Source organism: Petromyzon marinus, chromosome 55 (genome assembly GCF_048934315.1).
Source record: "Petromyzon marinus isolate PM22_M1 ecotype Great Lakes invasive population chromosome 55, UKy_Petmar_22M1.pri1.0, whole genome shotgun sequence".
NCBI classification, from domain to species: Eukaryota; Metazoa; Chordata; class Hyperoartia; order Petromyzontiformes; family Petromyzontidae; genus Petromyzon; species Petromyzon marinus.
Genome location: NC_133721.1, coordinates 11,175,918 through 11,194,764, shown reverse-complemented (window position 1 = coordinate 11,194,764; position 18,847 = coordinate 11,175,918). Strand labels below are relative to the sequence as shown.

General features: G+C 52.8%; 1 protein-coding gene across 1 annotated transcript in view; it reads left to right on the top strand.

Moving 5' to 3' along the window:
* The window catches only part of LOC116954507 (uncharacterized), a 32,840-nt gene that overhangs the window by 9,711 nt on the left and 4,282 nt on the right, over positions 1–18,847 (top strand). Inside the window, exons 3-8 of the mRNA XM_076052352.1 lie at positions 1,630–1,729; positions 3,121–3,569; positions 8,456–8,760; positions 12,595–12,762; positions 18,113–18,246; positions 18,626–18,840. Coding sequence (XP_075908467.1) covers positions 1,630–1,729; positions 3,121–3,569; positions 8,456–8,760; positions 12,595–12,762; positions 18,113–18,246; positions 18,626–18,840 — 1,371 coding nt within the window. The remainder of the gene's footprint in view (positions 1–1,629; positions 1,730–3,120; positions 3,570–8,455; positions 8,761–12,594; positions 12,763–18,112; positions 18,247–18,625; positions 18,841–18,847) is intronic.

The following is an 18,847-nucleotide window of genomic DNA, read 5'->3' as shown; positions in this document are numbered from 1 at the left end:
TACTAGTGGTTACTAGTTACTAGTTACTAGTTGTTACTAGTTACTAGTGGTTACTAGTGGTTACTAGTTACTAGTGGTTACTAGTGGTTGCTAGTTACTAGTTGTTACTAGTTACTATCTACTAGTTACTAGTGGTTACTAGTTACTAGTTGTTACTAGTTACTAGTGGTTACTAGTTACTAATGGTTACTAGTGGTTACTAGTTACTAGTGGTTACTAGTGGTTACTAGTTACTAGTGGGTACTAGTAACTATTAACTAGTGGTTACTAGTTACTAGTAGTTACTAGTTACTAGTGGTTACTAGTGGTTACTAGTTACTAGTAGTTACTAGTTACTAGTTGTTACTAGTGGTTACTAGTGGTTACTAGTTACTAGTGGTTACTAGTGGTTGCTAGTTACTAGTTGTTACTAGTTACTAGTTGTTACTGGTTACTAATGGTTACTAGTTACTAGTTACTAGTGGTTACTAGTTACTAGTGGTTACTAGTTACTAGTGGTGGGTTGGTTAGCGAGTCGGCTCGTAGTGCTCGTGTCTGTCTGGCGACTTCCGGGGCCAGTAAACTAAAATAAACGAGGATAGCACCACACGCTCTATTTTACAAATTCCGCATCAACAACAACAACAATAACAACAACAATAACAACAACAACAGAACCCCCAACTCGACATTCCTGGAGCAGCAGTGCCACTGTGCGGTGAATCCGAGTCGTCGGTGGTCCTGAATCGGTGACTGTCACGAACCGTCAGCTCCTTCCAAGAGATCGGCCCGCGGCTCCCAAGTCGCCGTGGGCCGCTGAGCCCTCCCTGGGGGTTGTGAGTCAGGGGTCAAGGCGCTGGATGGCTCCTCCCTCGCGACTCGCGGGGTCACCCGCGATGACGATTCGCACGCACCCACAGACTCAGAGAGAGAGAGAGAGAGAATTACAAATGTGTACGTAGAAAACAGGGGGGAGCGTTGACATAGAGTAGGGAGAGAGGGGGTCGAGAGAGAGAGGGGGGGAGGGGTAGATAGGGGGGGGTAGAGAGAGAGGGGGGGTAGAGAGAGAGAGGGGGGGTAGAGAGAGAGGGGGTAGAGAGAGGGGGTAGAGAGAGGGGGGGTAGAGAGAGAGAGGGGGAGGGGTAGATGGGGGGGGGGGTAGAGAGAGTGGGGGGTAGAGAGAGAGGGGGGGTAGAGAGAGGGGGGTAGAGAGAGGGGGGGTAGAGAGAGGGGGGGGGTAGAGAGAGAGAGAGGGGGAGGGGTAGAGAGAGAGGGGGGTAGAGAGAGAGGGGGTAGAGAGAGGGGATAGAGAGAGGGGGTAGAGAGAGGGGGTAGAGAGAGAGGGGGGGTAGAGAGAAAGGGGGGGTAGAGAGAGAGGGGGGTAGAGAGAGAGGGGGTAGAGAGAGAGGGGGTAGAGAGAGAGGGGGTAGAGAGAGGGGGGAGGGGTAAGAAAGAGGAGAGCAGAGCGGTGACATCTTTCATTTAAAAAGGGGGTGGGGGTTACATAAAGCACAGCATTACAAAACACGATGAACGAAGCAAAGTGCCGACGACACCGAGCATCTTCTTGTTTCCTCTGATCGTAAAAACACGAGAGAGGAGAGAGAAGGCGAGACGCTGATGTCGCCCGCGGCCCCCTGCGCCCCACAGGGACGGGGACCTGGTGCTGATGATCGGCCAGGTGGACACGAGCTTCATGAGCCACGAGAAACTCAGCGCCAAGATGCAGCGACGCGTCAAGCAGAGTTTGGTGGGGAGCTCCCTCCACCTCTTACTGCCTACTTCACTCCCTCGTCGTTCACTTCCTCCACCTCCTTCATTCACTCCCTCGTCATTCACTCCCTCCACCTCTACCTCCCTCTCTCGACTCACTGTCCCTCTGTATCACTCTCTCCTTCCAACTCTCACACAGCCACTCGCCCAACCACTCACCCACCCACTCACCCACTCACCCATCCACTCACCCATCCACTCACCCACCCACCTACTCACCCACTCACCCATCCACTCACCCACTCACCCATCCACTCACCCACTCACCCACTCACTCACCCACGCACTCACCCACTCACCCACCCACCCACTCACCCACTCACCCACCCACTCACAGTACCCACTCACCCACCCACTCACTCACTCACCCACTCACCCATCCACTCACCCATTCACCCATACACTCACCCACTCACTCACAGTACCCACTCACCAACCCACTCACCCACTAACCCACCCACTCAACCACCCACTCACCCATCCACTTACCCACTCACCCATCCACTCACCCACTCACCCGTCCACTCACCCACTCACCCACACACAGCACCCACTCACCCACTCACCCACTCACTCACAGTACCTCCTCACCCACCCACTCACCCACTCACTCACAGTACCCACTCACCCACCCACTCACCCACTCACCCATCCACTCACCCACTCACCCACCCACTCACCCACCCACTCACCCACCCACTCACCAAACACCCATCCACTCACCCACTCACCCACCCACTCACACACCCACTCACCCACCCACTCACCCACTCACCCATCCACTCGCCCACTCACCCACCCACTCACCCAACCACCCACTCACTTACCCACGCACTCACCCACTCACCCACCCACTCACAGTACCCACTCACCCACCCACTCACTCACTCACCCACTCACCCATCCATTCACCCACTCACCCACCCACTCACTCACAGTACCCACTCACCCACCCACCCACTCACCCACTCACCCATCCACTCACCCACTCACCCACTCACTCACCCACCCACTCACCCATCCACTCACCCACTCACCCATCCACTCACCCACTCACCCACCCACTCACCCACCCACTCACCTATCCACTCGCCCACTCACCCATCCACTCACCAAGTCACCCACTCACCCACTCACTTACCCACGCACTCACCCACTCACCCACCCACCCACTCACCCACCCACTCACCCATCCACTCACCCATCCACTCACCAAGTCACCCACTCACCCACCCACTCACCCACCCACTCACCCACCCACTCATTCACCCACCCACCCACTCACTCACCCACTCACTAAGTCACCCACCCACCCACTCACCTACTCACCCACCTACTCACCCGCGCACTCACCCTCTCGCCCTGCAGCTGATCCACCGGCCTGGCAGACGCCACGATGGTAGAACACAGAACGTGGCCGACCCCAAGGTCCAGGAGTCGAACCCATACGACGGCAGCTCGCGCGAGGGCTCCCCCGCGACCCTGGAGCTGATTGGCCGTCACAACATTGCCATGCCCACCGACCTGACGCTCACCAACGACCAGGACGCGGGATGCTCCGACAACCCCGGGGTCGCGGCCAAGGAGACGCGGGACCCCGAGGAGGCGAGGCTCGTGGACCGGGAACGCTCCGAGCGCAGGGCCGTGTACCGCCGCCCGGGCGAGCAGGGGCCGCGCGGGGGAGGAGACAACGTGAAACACGGGGGAGGAAGAGATGGGAGACGCGGGGGAGGAAGAGATGGGAGACACGGGGGTGGAGATGGGAGACGCGGGGGTGGAGATGGGAGACGCGGGCGAGACGGGGAGCAGGAGCCCAGGTGAGTCGAGCTACAGCCCAGGTGTAGCTCGCATGCCTTCAGAAAGAGTGCCGTTTGTTGCTGGCCCCTCGTGCACGACAGGGTGGTGGTGCAGCGGTCGTCTCGTTGGCAAGGTCTTTGTCTGCCGCTAACAATGTCCACGCTGATGATGAGCCATCATTTGTGGCCATGTCGCTGGTTATCCCTCAATCTGGGGTTCGATTAAACTGCACAATCAGCCCCTACCACCTCATCATCACCATCACCTCCTCATCTTCACCATCACCTCATCATCATCACCTCCTCCTCATTACCATCACCTCCTCATCATCACCATCACCTCATCATCACCACCACCTCCTCATCACCACCTCATCATCAGCATCACCTCCTCATCTTCACCATCACCTCATCACCATCACCTCCTCCTCATAACCAAAACCTCCTCATCATCACCATCATCTCATCATCACCACCACCTAATCATCACCACCACCTCATCATCACCATCACCTCCTCCTCATCTCATCACCATCACCTCATCATCACCATCACCACCTCATCATCACCATCACCTCATCATCACCATCACCTCCTCCTCATCACCACCGCATCATCACCATCACCTCCTCCTCATCACCATCACCACCTCATCATCACCATGACCACCTCATCATCACCATCACCACCTCATCATCACCATCACCTGCTCCTCATCACCATCACCACCTCATCATCACCATCACCACCTCATCATCACCATCACCTCCTCATCATCACCATCACCACCTCATCATCACCATCACCACCTCATCATCACCATCACCACCTCATTATCACCATCACCACCTCATCATCACCATCACCTGCTCCTCATCACCATCACCACCTCATCATCACCATCACAACCTCATCATCACCATCACCTCCTCCTCATCTCATCACAATCACCTCATCATCACCATCACCACCTCATCATCACCATCACCTCATCATCACCATCACCTCCTCCTCATCACCACCGCATCATCACCATCACCTCCTCCTCATCACCATCACCACCTCATCACCACCATGACCACCTCATCATCACCATCACCACCTCATCATCACCATCACCTGCTCCTCATCACCATCACCACCTCATCATCACCATCACCACCTCATCATCACCATCACCTCCTCATCATCACCATCACCACCTCATCATCACCATCACCACCTCATCATCACCATCACCACCTCATTATCACCATCACCACCTCATCATCACCATCACCTGCTCCTCATCACCATCACCACCTCATCATCACCATCACAACCTCATCATCACCATCACCTCCTCCTCATCACCATCACCACCTCATCATCACCATGACCACCTCATCATCACCATCACCACCTCATCATCACCATCACCTGCTCCTCATCACCATCACCACCTCATCATCACCATCACCACCTCATCATCACCATCACCTCCTCATCATCACCATCACCACCTCATCATCACCATCACCACCTCATCATCACCATCACCACCTCATTATCACCATCACCACCTCATCATCACCATCACCTGCTCCTCATCACCATCACCACCTCATCATCACCATCACCACCTCATCATCACCATCACCTCCTCATCATCACCATCACCACCTCATCATCACCATGACCACCTCATCATCACCATCACCACCTCATCATCACCATCACCTGCTCCTCATCACCATCACCACCTCATCATCACCATCACCACCTCATCATCACCATCACCTCCTCATCATCACCATCACCACCTCATCATCACCATCACCACCTCATCATCACCATCACCACCTCATTATCACCATCACCACCTCATCATCACCATCACCTGCTCCTCATCACCATCACCACCTCATCATCACCATCACAACCTCATCATCACCATCACCTCCTCCTCATCTCATCACCATCACCTCATCATCACCATCACCACCTCATCATCACCATCACCTCATCATCACCATCACCTCCTCCTCATCACCACCGCATCATCACCATCACCTCCTCCTCATCACCATCACCACCTCATCATCACCATGACCACCTCATCATCACCATCACCACCTCATCATCACCATCACCTGCTCCTCATCACCATCACCACCTCATCATCACCATCACCACCTCATCATCACCATCACCTCCTCATCATCACCATCACAACCTCATCATCACCATCACCACCTCATCATCACCATCACCACCTCATTATCACCATCACCACCTCATCATCGCCATCACCTGCTCCTCATCACCATCACCACCTCATCATCACCATCACAACCTCATCATCACCATCACCTCCTCCTCATCACCATCACCACCTCATCATCACCATGACCACCTCATCATCACCATCACCACCTCATCATCACTATCACCTGCTCCTCATCACCATCACCACCTCATCATCACCATCACCACCTCATCATCACTATCACCTCCTCATCATCACCATCACCACCTCATCATCACCATCACCACCTCATCATCACCATCACCACCTCATTATCACCACCTCATCATCACCATCACCTGCTCCTCATCACCATCACCACCTCATCATCACCATCACCACCTCATCATCACCATCACCTCCTCATCATCACCATCACCACCTCATCATCACCATCACCACCTCATCATCACCATCACCTGCTCATCATCACCTCATCATCACCATCACCACCTCATCATCACCATCACCTCCTCATCATCACCATCACCACCTCATCATCACCATCACCACCTCATCATCACCATCACCTGCTCATCATCACCTCATCATCGCCATCACCTCCTCCTCATCACCATCACCACCTCATCATCACCATGACCACCTCATCATCACCATCACCACCTCATCATCACCATCACCTGCTCCTCATCACCATCACCACCTCATCATCACCATCACCACCTCATCATCACCATCACCTCCTCATCATCACCATCACCACCTCATCATCACCATCACCACCTCATCATCACCATCACCACCTCATTATCACCATCACCACCTCATCATCACCATCACCTGCTCCTCATCACCATCACCACCTCATCATCACCATCATAACCTCATCATCACCATCACCTCCTCCTCATCACCATCACCACCTCATCATCACCATGACCACCTCATCATCACCATCACCACCTCATCATCACCATCACCTGCTCCTCATCACCATCACCACCTCATCATCACCATCACCACCTCATCATCACCATCACCTCCTCATCATCACCATCACCACCTCATCATCACCATCACCACCTCATCATCACCATCACCACCTCATTATCACCATCACCACCTCATCATCACCATCACCTGCTCCTCATCACCATCACCACCTCATCATCACCATCACCACCTCATCATCACCATCACCTCCTCATCATCACCATCACCACCTCATCATCACCATCACCACCTCATCATCACCATCACCTGCTCATCATCACCTCATCATCGCCATCACCTCCTCCTCATCACCATCACCACCTCATCATCACCATGACCACCTCATCATCACCATCACCACCTCATCATCACCATCACCTGCTCCTCATCACCATCACCACCTCATCATCACCATCACCACCTCATCATCACCATCACCTCCTCATCATCACCATCACCACCTCATCATCACCATCACCACCTCATCATCACCATCACCACCTCATTATCACCATCACCACCTCATCATCACCATCACCTGCTCCTCATCACCATCACCACCTCATCATCACCATCACAACCTCATCATCACCATCACCTCCTCCTCATCACCATCACCACCTCATCATCACCATGACCACCTCATCATCACCATCACCACCTCATCATCACCATCACCTGCTCCTCATCACCATCACCACCTCATCATCACCATCACCACCTCATCATCACCATCACCTCCTCATCATCACCATCACCACCTCATCATCACCATCACCACCTCATCATCACCATCACCACCTCATTATCACCATCACCACCTCATCATCACCATCACCTGCTCCTCATCACCATCACCACCTCATCATCACCATCACCACCTCATCATCACCATCACCTCCTCATCATCACCATCACCACCTCATCATCACCATCACCACCTCATCATCACCATCACCTGCTCATCATCACCTCATCATCGCCATCACCTCCTCCTCATCACCATCACCACCTCATCATCACCATCACCACCTCATCATCACCATCACCACCTCATCATCACCATCACCTCCTCATCATCACCATCACCACCTCATCATCACCATCACCTGCTCCTCATCACCATCACCACCTCATCATCACCATCACCACCTCATCATCACCATCACAACCTCATCATCACCATCACCTGCTCATCATCACCTCATCATCGCCATCACCTCCTCCTCATCACCATCACCACCTCATCATCACCATCACCACATCACCATCACCACCTCATCATCACCATCACCTCCTCATCATCACCATCACCACCTCATCATCACCATCACCACCTCATCATCAGGCCACTGGTGCTGTGCACTTTCACGTGTAGATTGAAAACTATTTATTTCCAAACTGCGTCTTTGTGTTGAGTGTTGCTGTCCTTCCCCCGCACCTCCGATTAGCACGGTTGGCCACGTACGGTGCGAAAGAAGTTCAGCACACACAGTACACACACACACACCTCTCGATCCTCACGATGGAGCTCAAAAACTCACTCTGAACTCGACTATTCAACCGACCGATCATCCCTAGCCGGTGTCGTTCATTTTCCTTTTGACTCCTCGCTATAATTAATTTCATTTCATTTCTTGTCCTTTTTTTCTGGGGGTGGGTCCAGCAACGAGACGACGACGAAGGAGAAAGAGGAGAAAGAGGAGGAGGAGGAGGAAGGGGGGGCCGAGGAGCCCGCGCCGACACCGACGGCCTTCGAGCGATGCGCCGAGAGCGTGGAGGGGGAGAGCGTCTCACTCGTCCTCTTCAATTGCCCCACGCTCACCTCGCGGCGTCTACCTGGTGCGGCGGAGGGTGGACACGGCCACGGTGGTGGCGGTGGGGCGTGTGTCACCTGCGGCGCGCTCGGCCGCTGCGTGGAGCTCCTCGTCGACGTGGAGCAGAGCCGCCACGAGGAAGTGGTGCTCGAGAGTGAGTTGGCAGACAGCCGTCATCGGCGTCGTAGTCCTCATCGTCATCATCGTCACCACCGTCATGATCATCGTCGTAGTCGTCATCGTCATCATCATCATCATCATCACCGTCATGATCATCGTCATCGTCGTCGCCGTCATCATCGTCATGATCATCGTCGTAGTCGTCATCGTCATCATAATCATCACCGTCATGATCATCGTCATCGTCGTCATCATCGTCACCACCGTCATGATCATCGTCGTAGTCGTCATCGTCATCATCATCATCATCATCACTGTCATGATCATCGTCGTAGTCGTCATCATCGTCACCACCGTCATGATCATCGTCGTAGTCGTCATCATCATCATCACCGTCATGATCATCGTCATCGTTGTCGCCGTCATCATTGTCAGTCATCATCATCGTCACCGTCATAGTCATCATCATCGTCAGTCATCATCATCGTCACCGTCATAGTCATCATCATCATAGTCATCATCATCATCAGCATCGTCATCATCATCGTCAGTCATCGTCGTTATCGTCATCATCACCGTCAGTCATCGTCGTCATCATTGTCGTCGTCGTCATCATCATCATCAGCAGCAGCAGCATCGTCGTCACTGTCACTGTCACCACAGCACCTCCGAAGAGCATCGTTTGGCTACGTTGGTTGCGAAAGAAGTTCACAAACGTACGACCAACAGCATCCCTTTTCAATAACGACCATCATTACATAATTCATCATCATCATCATTGTTTTCGTCATCAGCAGCAGTAACAGCATCATCAGCATCCGTAACAACATCATCAGCATCATGATCAGCATCAGCAGTAACTGCATAATCATGAGCAGCAGCAATAATATCATCATCATCGTCACCATCAGCATCATCATCAGCAGCAGCAACATCGTCATCATGAGCAGCAGCAGTAACATCAGCATAATCGTCACCATCAGCATCATCATCAGCAGCAGCAGTAACAGCATCATTATCATCAGCAGCAGCAGTAACATCATCATCATGAGCAGCAGTATTAACATCATCATAATCGTCACCATCAGTAACAGCTGCAGCAGTAACAGCACCATTATCATCAGCAGCAGCAGTAACATCATCATCATGAGCAGCAGTATTAACATCATCATAATCGTCACCATCAGCATCAGCAACAGCTGCAGCAGCAGTAACAGCATCATTATCATCAGCAGCAGCAGTAACATCATCATCATGAGCAGCAGTATTAACATAATCATAATCGTCACCATCAGCATCAGCAACAGCTGCAGCAGTAACAGCATCATTATCATCATCAGCAGCAGTAACATCATCATCATGAGCAGCAGTATTAACATCGTCATAGTCGACACCATCAGCATCAGCAACAGCTGCAGCAGCAGCAGCATCATTATCATCATCAGCAGCAGTAACAGCATCATCATGAGGCAGCAGTATTAACATCATCATAATCGTCACCATCAGCAACAGCTGCAGCAGCAGCAGTAACAGCATCATTATCATCATCAGCAGCAGTAACAGCATCATCATGAGCAGCAGTATTAACATCATCATAATCGTCACCATCAGCATCAGCAACAGCTGCAGCAGCAGCAGTAACAGCATCATTATCATCAGCAGCAGCAGTAACATCATCATCATGAGCAGCAGTATTAACATCATCATAATCGTCACCATCAGCAACAGCTGCAGCAGCAGCAGTAACAGCATCATTATCATCAGCAGCAGTAACATCATCATCATGAGGCAGCAGTATTAACATCATCATAATCGTCACCATCAGCATCAGCAACAGCTGCAGCAGTAACAGCATCATTATCATCATCAGCAGCAGTAACATCATCATCATGAGCAGCAGTATTAACATCGTCATAATCGTCACCATCAGCATCAGCAACAGCTGCAGCAGCAGCATCATTATCATCATCAGCAGCAGTAACAGCATCATCATGAGCAGCAGTATTAACATCATCATAATCGTCACCATCAGCATCAGCAACAGCTGCAGCAGCAGCAGTAACAGCATCATTATCATCAGCAGCAGCAGTAACATCATCATCATGAGCAGCAGTATTAACATCATCATAATCGTCACCATCAGCATCAGCAACAGCTGCAGCAGCAGCAGTAACAGCATCATTATCATCAGCAGCAGTAACATCATCATCATGAGGCAGCAGTATTAACATCATCATAATCGTCACCATCAGCATCAGCAACAGCTGCAGCAGTAACAGCATCATTATCATCATCAGCAGCAGTAACATCATCATCATGAGCAGCAGTATTAACATCATCATAATCGTCACCATCAGCATCAGCAACAGCTGCAGCAGCAGTAACAGCATCATTATCATCAGCAGCAGCAGTAACATCATCATCATGAGCAGCAGTATTAACATAATCATAATCGTCACCATCAGCATCAGCAACAGCTGCAGCAGTAACAGCATCATTATCATCATCAGCAGCAGTAACATCATCATCATGAGCAGCAGTATTAACATCGTCATAATCGTCACCATCAGCATCAGCAACAGCTGCAGCAGCAGCATCATTATCATCATCAGCAGCAGTAACAGCATCATCATGAGCAGCAGTATTAACATCATCATAATCGTCACCATCAGCATCAGCAACAGCTGCAGCAGCAGCAGTAACAGCATCATTATCATCAGCAGCAGCAGTAACATCATCATCATGAGCAGCAGTATTAACATCATCATAATCGTCACCATCAGCATCAGCAACAGCTGCAGCAGCAGCAGTAACAGCATCATTATCATCAGCAGCAGTAACATCATCATCATGAGGCAGCAGTATTAACATCATCATAATCGTCACCATCAGCATCAGCAACAGCTGCAGCAGTAACAGCATCATTATCATCATCAGCAGCAGTAACATCATCATCATGAGCAGCAGTATTAACATCATCATAATCGTCACCATCAGCATCAGCAACAGCTGCAGCAGCAGCAGCACACTTACCGCGCCTATTGATAAACAGCTTCAGTTTTAGGCAAATAGTTTTATGAAGCTGATTGTTGTTATTTCTGTTGTGGTCGTTGTTGTCGTTGTTGTGGCTGTTGTTATTGTTGTTGTTGTAATCACTAGCGACACGTCACAAGCGGTGTGCGCTGTGCTCGTAACAAATTGCCACGTGTTGTGTTACGTGACAAACCTCACTAAAATGATTGTGCCGGGTGGTGGCGGGTTTAACGGCACAGTTTTATTTACGCGATCTAACCATCCCCAAAAAACTCTCTATTATGGATGCATTGTACTGCATACGACACGTGCTTACTCAAACTCGCCACACAGGGTACTACTCATATTTAAGGCTGAGTCGACCTACGAGACACCCAGGGCAAGTTCAATTACCACCGACCATTGTGTTGTGTTATCCGTGACAAAGCACACTAATTGGCCGTGTCGGGTGGTGGTGGGTTAACGACACATTGACATGTTACGCCATCTAACCCAACACACAACACAACACAAACCTGAATTATTGTCATCGATTTATATTGGTCGCGAAAGCCGACGACTACGTGTTGTACAGCGCCGTACGAACTTTATATTTGCACAAACTTTATATTCATACTAACTTAATATTCGTACGAACTTCATATTTCTACGAACTTTATATTTGTACGAACTTTATATCTGTACGAACTTTATATTTGTACGAACTTCATATTTCAAATAAACTTTATGTACGGACTTTTTATTTGTACAAAGTTCACATTTTTACGAACGTCATTGATTCTCATCCATGTTCCCCTCTTCATTGACCGATACCCCCCCTCCCACCGTCTCACAGGGAAGTGCTGCGTGAACCACGCGACCCCTGACCTCAGCTACTTGGTGTTCAGCCTGGAGTTGGACGAGAGTGGCATCGTGCTGTGGACCATGATGGACATGTGCGTGGCGCCACGCAGTCGCCACGCTCAGCCCAAGGCAGAAGCCCGCCAATGGCGCACCCAGTCTGGTGTGTGACCTGTAGCTCTGTGTGTGTGTAGCTCTGTGTGTGTGTGGCTCTGTGTGTAGCTCTGTGTGTGACCTGTGGCTCTGTGTGTGACCTGTAGCTCTGTGTGTGTGTGGCTCTGTGTGTGCGTGGCTCTGTGTGTGTGGCTCTGTGTGTGTGTGGCTCTGTGTGTGACCTGTAGCTCTGTGTGTGACCTGTGGCTGTGTGTGTGACCTGTGGCTCTGTGTGTGTGTGGCTCTGTGTGTGTGGATCTGTGTGTGTGTCTCTGTGTGTGTGTCTCTGTGTGTGTGTGTGTCTCTGTGTGTGTGTGCCTCGTCCGGCAAAAACAACCCCCTACCTCATCGCGGTGCCGGACGGGCAACTCTGTCGTGGACAGTGCTGTGGGGGGAGGTCCAATTTTGATTGGCTCCTCCCCTCATGGCATATGTGTCCACCACAGGGGCTAAACGGAGGCTCTGGACGGGTGCGAGGGGCTGGTAACCCCTCCACCCTCAATTAATTACCACTAAACCACGAGTTAAACTGAAATATGTAACTAATAAGCGTGGTGTCTATGACGTCTCCTGGCCAAACCCCAATTGGCGGAGCCAGGAGATTGAAAATCTACCCTCGGGGTTCCTCCAGAAACAACGAAAAGCCACTACGGGTGGCCACGTGGAATGTTCGAACGCTCACTGCGGAGGAGAGGCTGCCACTCCTCTGTCGGGAGCTGGACCGGTACCGCCTGGATCTATGTGGCATTCAGGAGGTCCGGTGGACCGGCTCTGGCTCCTGCCACCATGAGGGGTGGACAGTCCTCTACTCGGGGCAGGAGACTGCCAAACAACAGGGAGTGGCTCTTCTTTTGAACAAAAGAATGAAGGGGGCGTGGGAGCGTGGCAGTGAGGTGTGGGAAGCTGTAAGCCCCAGGCTACTTTGGGCTCGCCTTCCCATCAACCGGAGGTGAGGAATGGTGGTCGTGGTTACTTATGCCCCCACCGAAGATGAACATCCGTGGAGGGATGCAGGCAAAGCCGATGAGTCAGATGCCTTCTATGACTTCCTGTCACAGGTGCTGGCTAAAGTGGCCCCTCGGGATAGAGTCATCATGTTGGGTGACTTCAATGCCCGAGTTAGTCATGATGCTGGCACCTGGTCTGGAGTGATTGGAGGGCATGGGCCAGATCAGCTCAATAACAACGGTAGGAGGCTGCTAGATTTTTGTGCAGCCCATGGGCTTGTAATTACCAACACGCTGTTCCGGCATCGGCGCATCCACACAACATCATGGATGCATGCCGGGTCCAAGCAAGAACATCTGCTGGACTACATAGTGACGGACCAGCGGATGCGAGCCCATGTCCTTGACACCAGGACCTACCGTGGAGCTGATCTGCCCTCTGACCATCGACTAGTCATCTGTAAGATGCGCCTGCCATTCTTCCACTCCGGTGGTGGGTGTACACCCAGGACCCCATTCCAGCCTAAAGTGGCCTGGTCTCAGTTATCTGATGAAAGTTGCAAGCGAGAATTTCATCATCGCTTGCGGCTGGGATTGGCATCGTCCCCGACTCCTCCTGATGTCGAGGGTAAATGGGCGAGATTTAGGACTGTGACTCATGCAGCTGCAATGGCTGCTTTGGGTACGTGGTCCAGACCTCCCCAGAGACCCTGGCTGACAGAGGAGGTGTTCAGGATGGTTGAGAAAAAGCGACAGGCCCACTGTCATCGGCTACAGAATCCCACGTCAGAGAATGAGGAGGCTTACCGCAGCCTTCGCTCGGAGGTTTGGAGAGCCGTGAGGCGCTGCAAGGATGGGTGGTGGTCGCGGGTTGCTGAGGAGATGGAGTCTGCCTCAGTGGCCCGTGATCGCAAATCTCTATTTAACTCCATCAAAAAAGTAACCTGCAGCGCCACACCTATTACCATCATTAGGTGAAAAAACGGTGATCCAATCTCCGACCCCCAGGAACAGGTTTGCAGATTTGCTGAGCATTTCTGTGAGGTCCTGGGGGAGGGAAAATCTCTCAGCCAGGAAAACAGCGTGACACAAAGTGAGGATGACCCTGCTGAGGCTGCGGTGCCTCAAATATTGGAAGAAGTCACCCCCTGTGAGTGGCTGGCTGAGGTGCCATCTGTTGAGGAAGTACTGAAGGCAATCCGGAGTCTGAGACCAGGAAAGGCAGCGGGCAGAGATGATCTCCCAAGCGAAATGCTGAGGGAGGGCGGCGTTTGTGCACAGACTGCCCTATATGACATCATAACAACGGTCTGGGCCACTGGACGGGTTTCGCAGGATTGGAAGGATGCCCTGGTGGTCCCCCTTTTTAAGAAGGGGGACCGCACAGACTGTAACAACTACAGGGGCATCTCACTCCTCAGTGTGCCGGGAAAGGTCCTGGCAAGGATTATTCAGCATCGCCTTGCCAGGCACGCTGAGGAGAGGCTTGCGGAGCCCCAATGCGGTTTCAGGAAAGGGCGGTCCTGCACAGATGCCATATTTTCTGTCCGTCTGCTACAGCAGAGGTGTAGGGAATTCCAACAAGACGTACATCTCTGCTTTATTGACCTGGTCAAGGCCTATGATACCATCAGTAGGCCTGGGCTCTGGGTTGTTCTTCGTGCTTTTGGAGTACCTGACCCTCTGCTCACGATCATTAAGGACCTTCATGATGGTGAGCGGGCCCGGGTAAAACTTCGTGGCCGGGAGTCAGAGCCATTTCCTGTACACCTTAGGGTGCGACAGGGATGTCCTCTGGCTCCCACATTGTTTAACATCTATTTTGACCACGTAGTTCGTGAAGCCTTCAATAGCTGTACCGGGGGAATCTCCATATGGTACAGATATAATGGGAGGCTGATCGATGCCCGGGTGCGGTCAAGGGATGGCTACCTATTGCTCAACCACGTTATGTATGCTGATGATTTGGTAATAGCTGCTCATTCAGAGGAGGAGTTGGAGACGCTGCTGCTGAGACTGGAGCGTGCCACTAAGAGGTGGGGCCTTACCATCAGCCCCACCAAAACTAAGTACCTGCCTGGGTATTTTGTACCATCGGACACTCCACCCCCACAACTCCCAATCGGTGATGGGGCAGTTGTGGAGAGAGTGGAGAGTTTCCCATACCTGGGCAGTGTGCTTATGACTGGCTCCAGTTTAACAGCAGAGGTCTCACTCCGAATCAGTCGAGCGGCAATATCTTTTCATCGGTTGCGTAACGCTGTGTGGAATCTACCTGGTCTGTCGCTCCGCACTAAGCTTCAGGTCTTCTCGGCCACGGTCATTCCCTCCCTTCTCTACGCTTGCGAAACGTGGACCCCCCTAATGGAACATCTTCGCCGGTTAGAAACATTTAGGCTGGCCTGCCTACGATCCATCCTGGGTTTAACCAGACTGGATTGTGTGAGGAGCTCACAAATCCTTGAAAGATCTGGGCAGGGTCCCATCGGTGAGCTCCTCCGGCAGGCAAGGCTGCGATGGCTGGGTCATGTAGCCCGCATGCCCAGCCACCGCATGCCGAAACAGCTTTTGTTTGGCCGGATTGAGGGGGCTAAGCGGGCGCGGCACGGGCTAGAGAAGAGATGGAGTGATGTGATACGGGAGGACGTGGAGCTGAGTGGACTTGCCGATGACTGGTACCAGCGGTGTCAATATCGGCCTCTGTGGAGAGGGCTCGTGAAGGATGCTACTGGGCAGTTGGAGGCAGTCGCCCTCCAACAACAACGGAGGGCGGAGGAGCGACGCTCACAACAACGAGCGGAGCGCCGGGTGGCTAAAGCACAGCAGGTTGGCACAGTAGGGGGCACAGGTGGTGCATCAGCCAGTCATCTCAGTCAGTCGACCCGTGGCACCTGGGTCTGCCCCGTGACCTCCTGCCAGCGGGCGTTCGACACTTCACGTGGCCTCAGGGTGCACATAGCCTGGCACAAGCGTCGTGGTGACGTCACCGCCACTTAGTGGCGAATGGCGGTTGTTGTTGTGTGTGTGGCTCTGTGTGTGGCTCTCTGTGTGTGTGGCTCTGTGTGTGGCTCTGTGTGTGGCTCTGTGTGTGACCTGTGGCTGTGTGTGTGTTGCTCTGTGTATGCGTGGCTCTGTGTGTGTGGCTGTGTGTGGCTCTGTGTGTGGCTCTGTGTGTGGCTCTGTGTGTGACCTGTGGCTGTGTGTGTGACCTGTGGCTGTGTGTGTGTGTGTGTGGCTCTGTGTGTGCGTGGCTCTGTGTGTGTGGCTCTGTGTGTGTCTGTGTGTGTGTGTGTCTCTGTGTGTGTGTGGCTCTGTGTGTGGCTCTGTGTGTGTGTGGCTCTGTGTGTGGCTCTGTGTGTGACCTGTGGCTCTGTGTGTGTGGCTCTGTGTGTGACCTGTGGCTCTGTGTGTGTGTGTCTGTGTGTGTGTGTCTCTGTATGTGGCTCTGTGTGTGTGTGGCTCTGTGTGTGACCTGTGGCTCTGTGTGTGTCTCTGTGTGTGACTGTCTCTGTATGTGGCTCTGTGTGTGTGTGGCTCTGTGTGTGGCTCTGTGTGTGACCTGTGGCTCTGTGTGTGTGTGGCTCTGTGTGTGACCTGTGGCTCTGTGTGTGTGTGTCTCTGTGTGTGTGTGTCTCTGTATGTGGCTCTGTGTGTGTGTGGCTCTGTGTGTTGCTCTGTGTGTGGCTCTGTGTGTGACCTGTGGCTCTGTGTGTGTGTGGCTCTGTGTGTGACCTGTAGCTCTGTGTGTGACCTGTGGCTCTGTGTGTGTGTGGCTCTGTGTGTGTAGCTCTCTCACGGCCAACATCAGTGACGATTATCTGAACCGGTCCTGAGCCTCCCCTAGGTCGACTCAGCCTCAAATGAGTACCTGGTGCGGTGTGTAAACTTCGCCACTGGGAAGACAAAGGCGATCGGGCGTGGTGCTGGTCACCCACCCCCTCGTGTACCGTTCCGGCCTTCATAGGTGCTCGCTAACGGCACTTGCCCCTACAGTCTGTTAAGGCTATACGGGGGATCTTTGTTTGTGTGTGTGTACGTGTGGCTCTGTGTGTGTGTGTGTTCATGTGGCTCTGTGCGTGTGTGTGGTTCTCTGTGTGCGTGTAGACGTGTGTGATGTGGACGTGTGGCTGTGCGTGTGTTTGTGACGTGTGGTCCTGTTCAATTCGGCGTTGGCCGTGGAGCGGCCCCTAGGTCGACTCAGCCTCATATGAGTGCCTGGCGCGGTGCGTAAACACCGCCACTGGGGGAGACAAAGGCGTTCGGGCGTGGCGACGACCACCTCCATCGTGGGCCACAGCGCCGGCCTTCATGGGCTGCGAACTCGCTCAGCAGCACTTGCCCCCTACGGTCTGTTTCAAGGCTGCACGTGGCGGTGACGGGGCCATCCTTTTGTGTGTGTGTGTGTGCGAGCAGCCATGATGATGATGTACCGCTACAAGAGCACCCAGCCGCACACCGGGGAGGCCGTGGTGCTCGGATTCTCCAAGACGAGTCGCTACCTGTGCTGCTCACGTGGAGACAACGACACGGTGTCACTCACGCTCCAGGTAGGGGCTTCACCCGCACCGCCTAATGCGTTGTCGACTTCGCCTGGCACAAACACAAACACGCACGCGCACGCGCGCACGCACACACGCACGCACGTGCACGCACGCACACACGCACGCACGCACGCACACACGCACGCACACACACACGCACACACGCGCACACACGCACACACACGCACACAAACACGCACGCGCGCACACACACACACGCACACAAACACGCACGCGCGCACACACACGCACGCACACACGCACGCACGCACACACACACGCGCACACACACGCACACACACGCGCACGCACACACGCACACACGCACACACACGCACACACACACACATGCACGCGCACACACACTCCGTTCTCTTTCTCACAGCAAAGCAACCGAGAGAACCTCTCCAGGATCTCCGTGGATCAGCCCACTTGGCACTTCGTGTTCTACCGCAAGGAAGAGCCGCTGACCCAGACCATGAGCTTCGAGTCGGCGGCCTTCCCCGGCTGGTTCATGAGCAGCCAGTCGAGCTCCAACGCAAGCCTGCGTATGGTGAACACCAGCGTGTTCACCGACAAGACGCGCTTCACCAAACAGCGGTGAGGT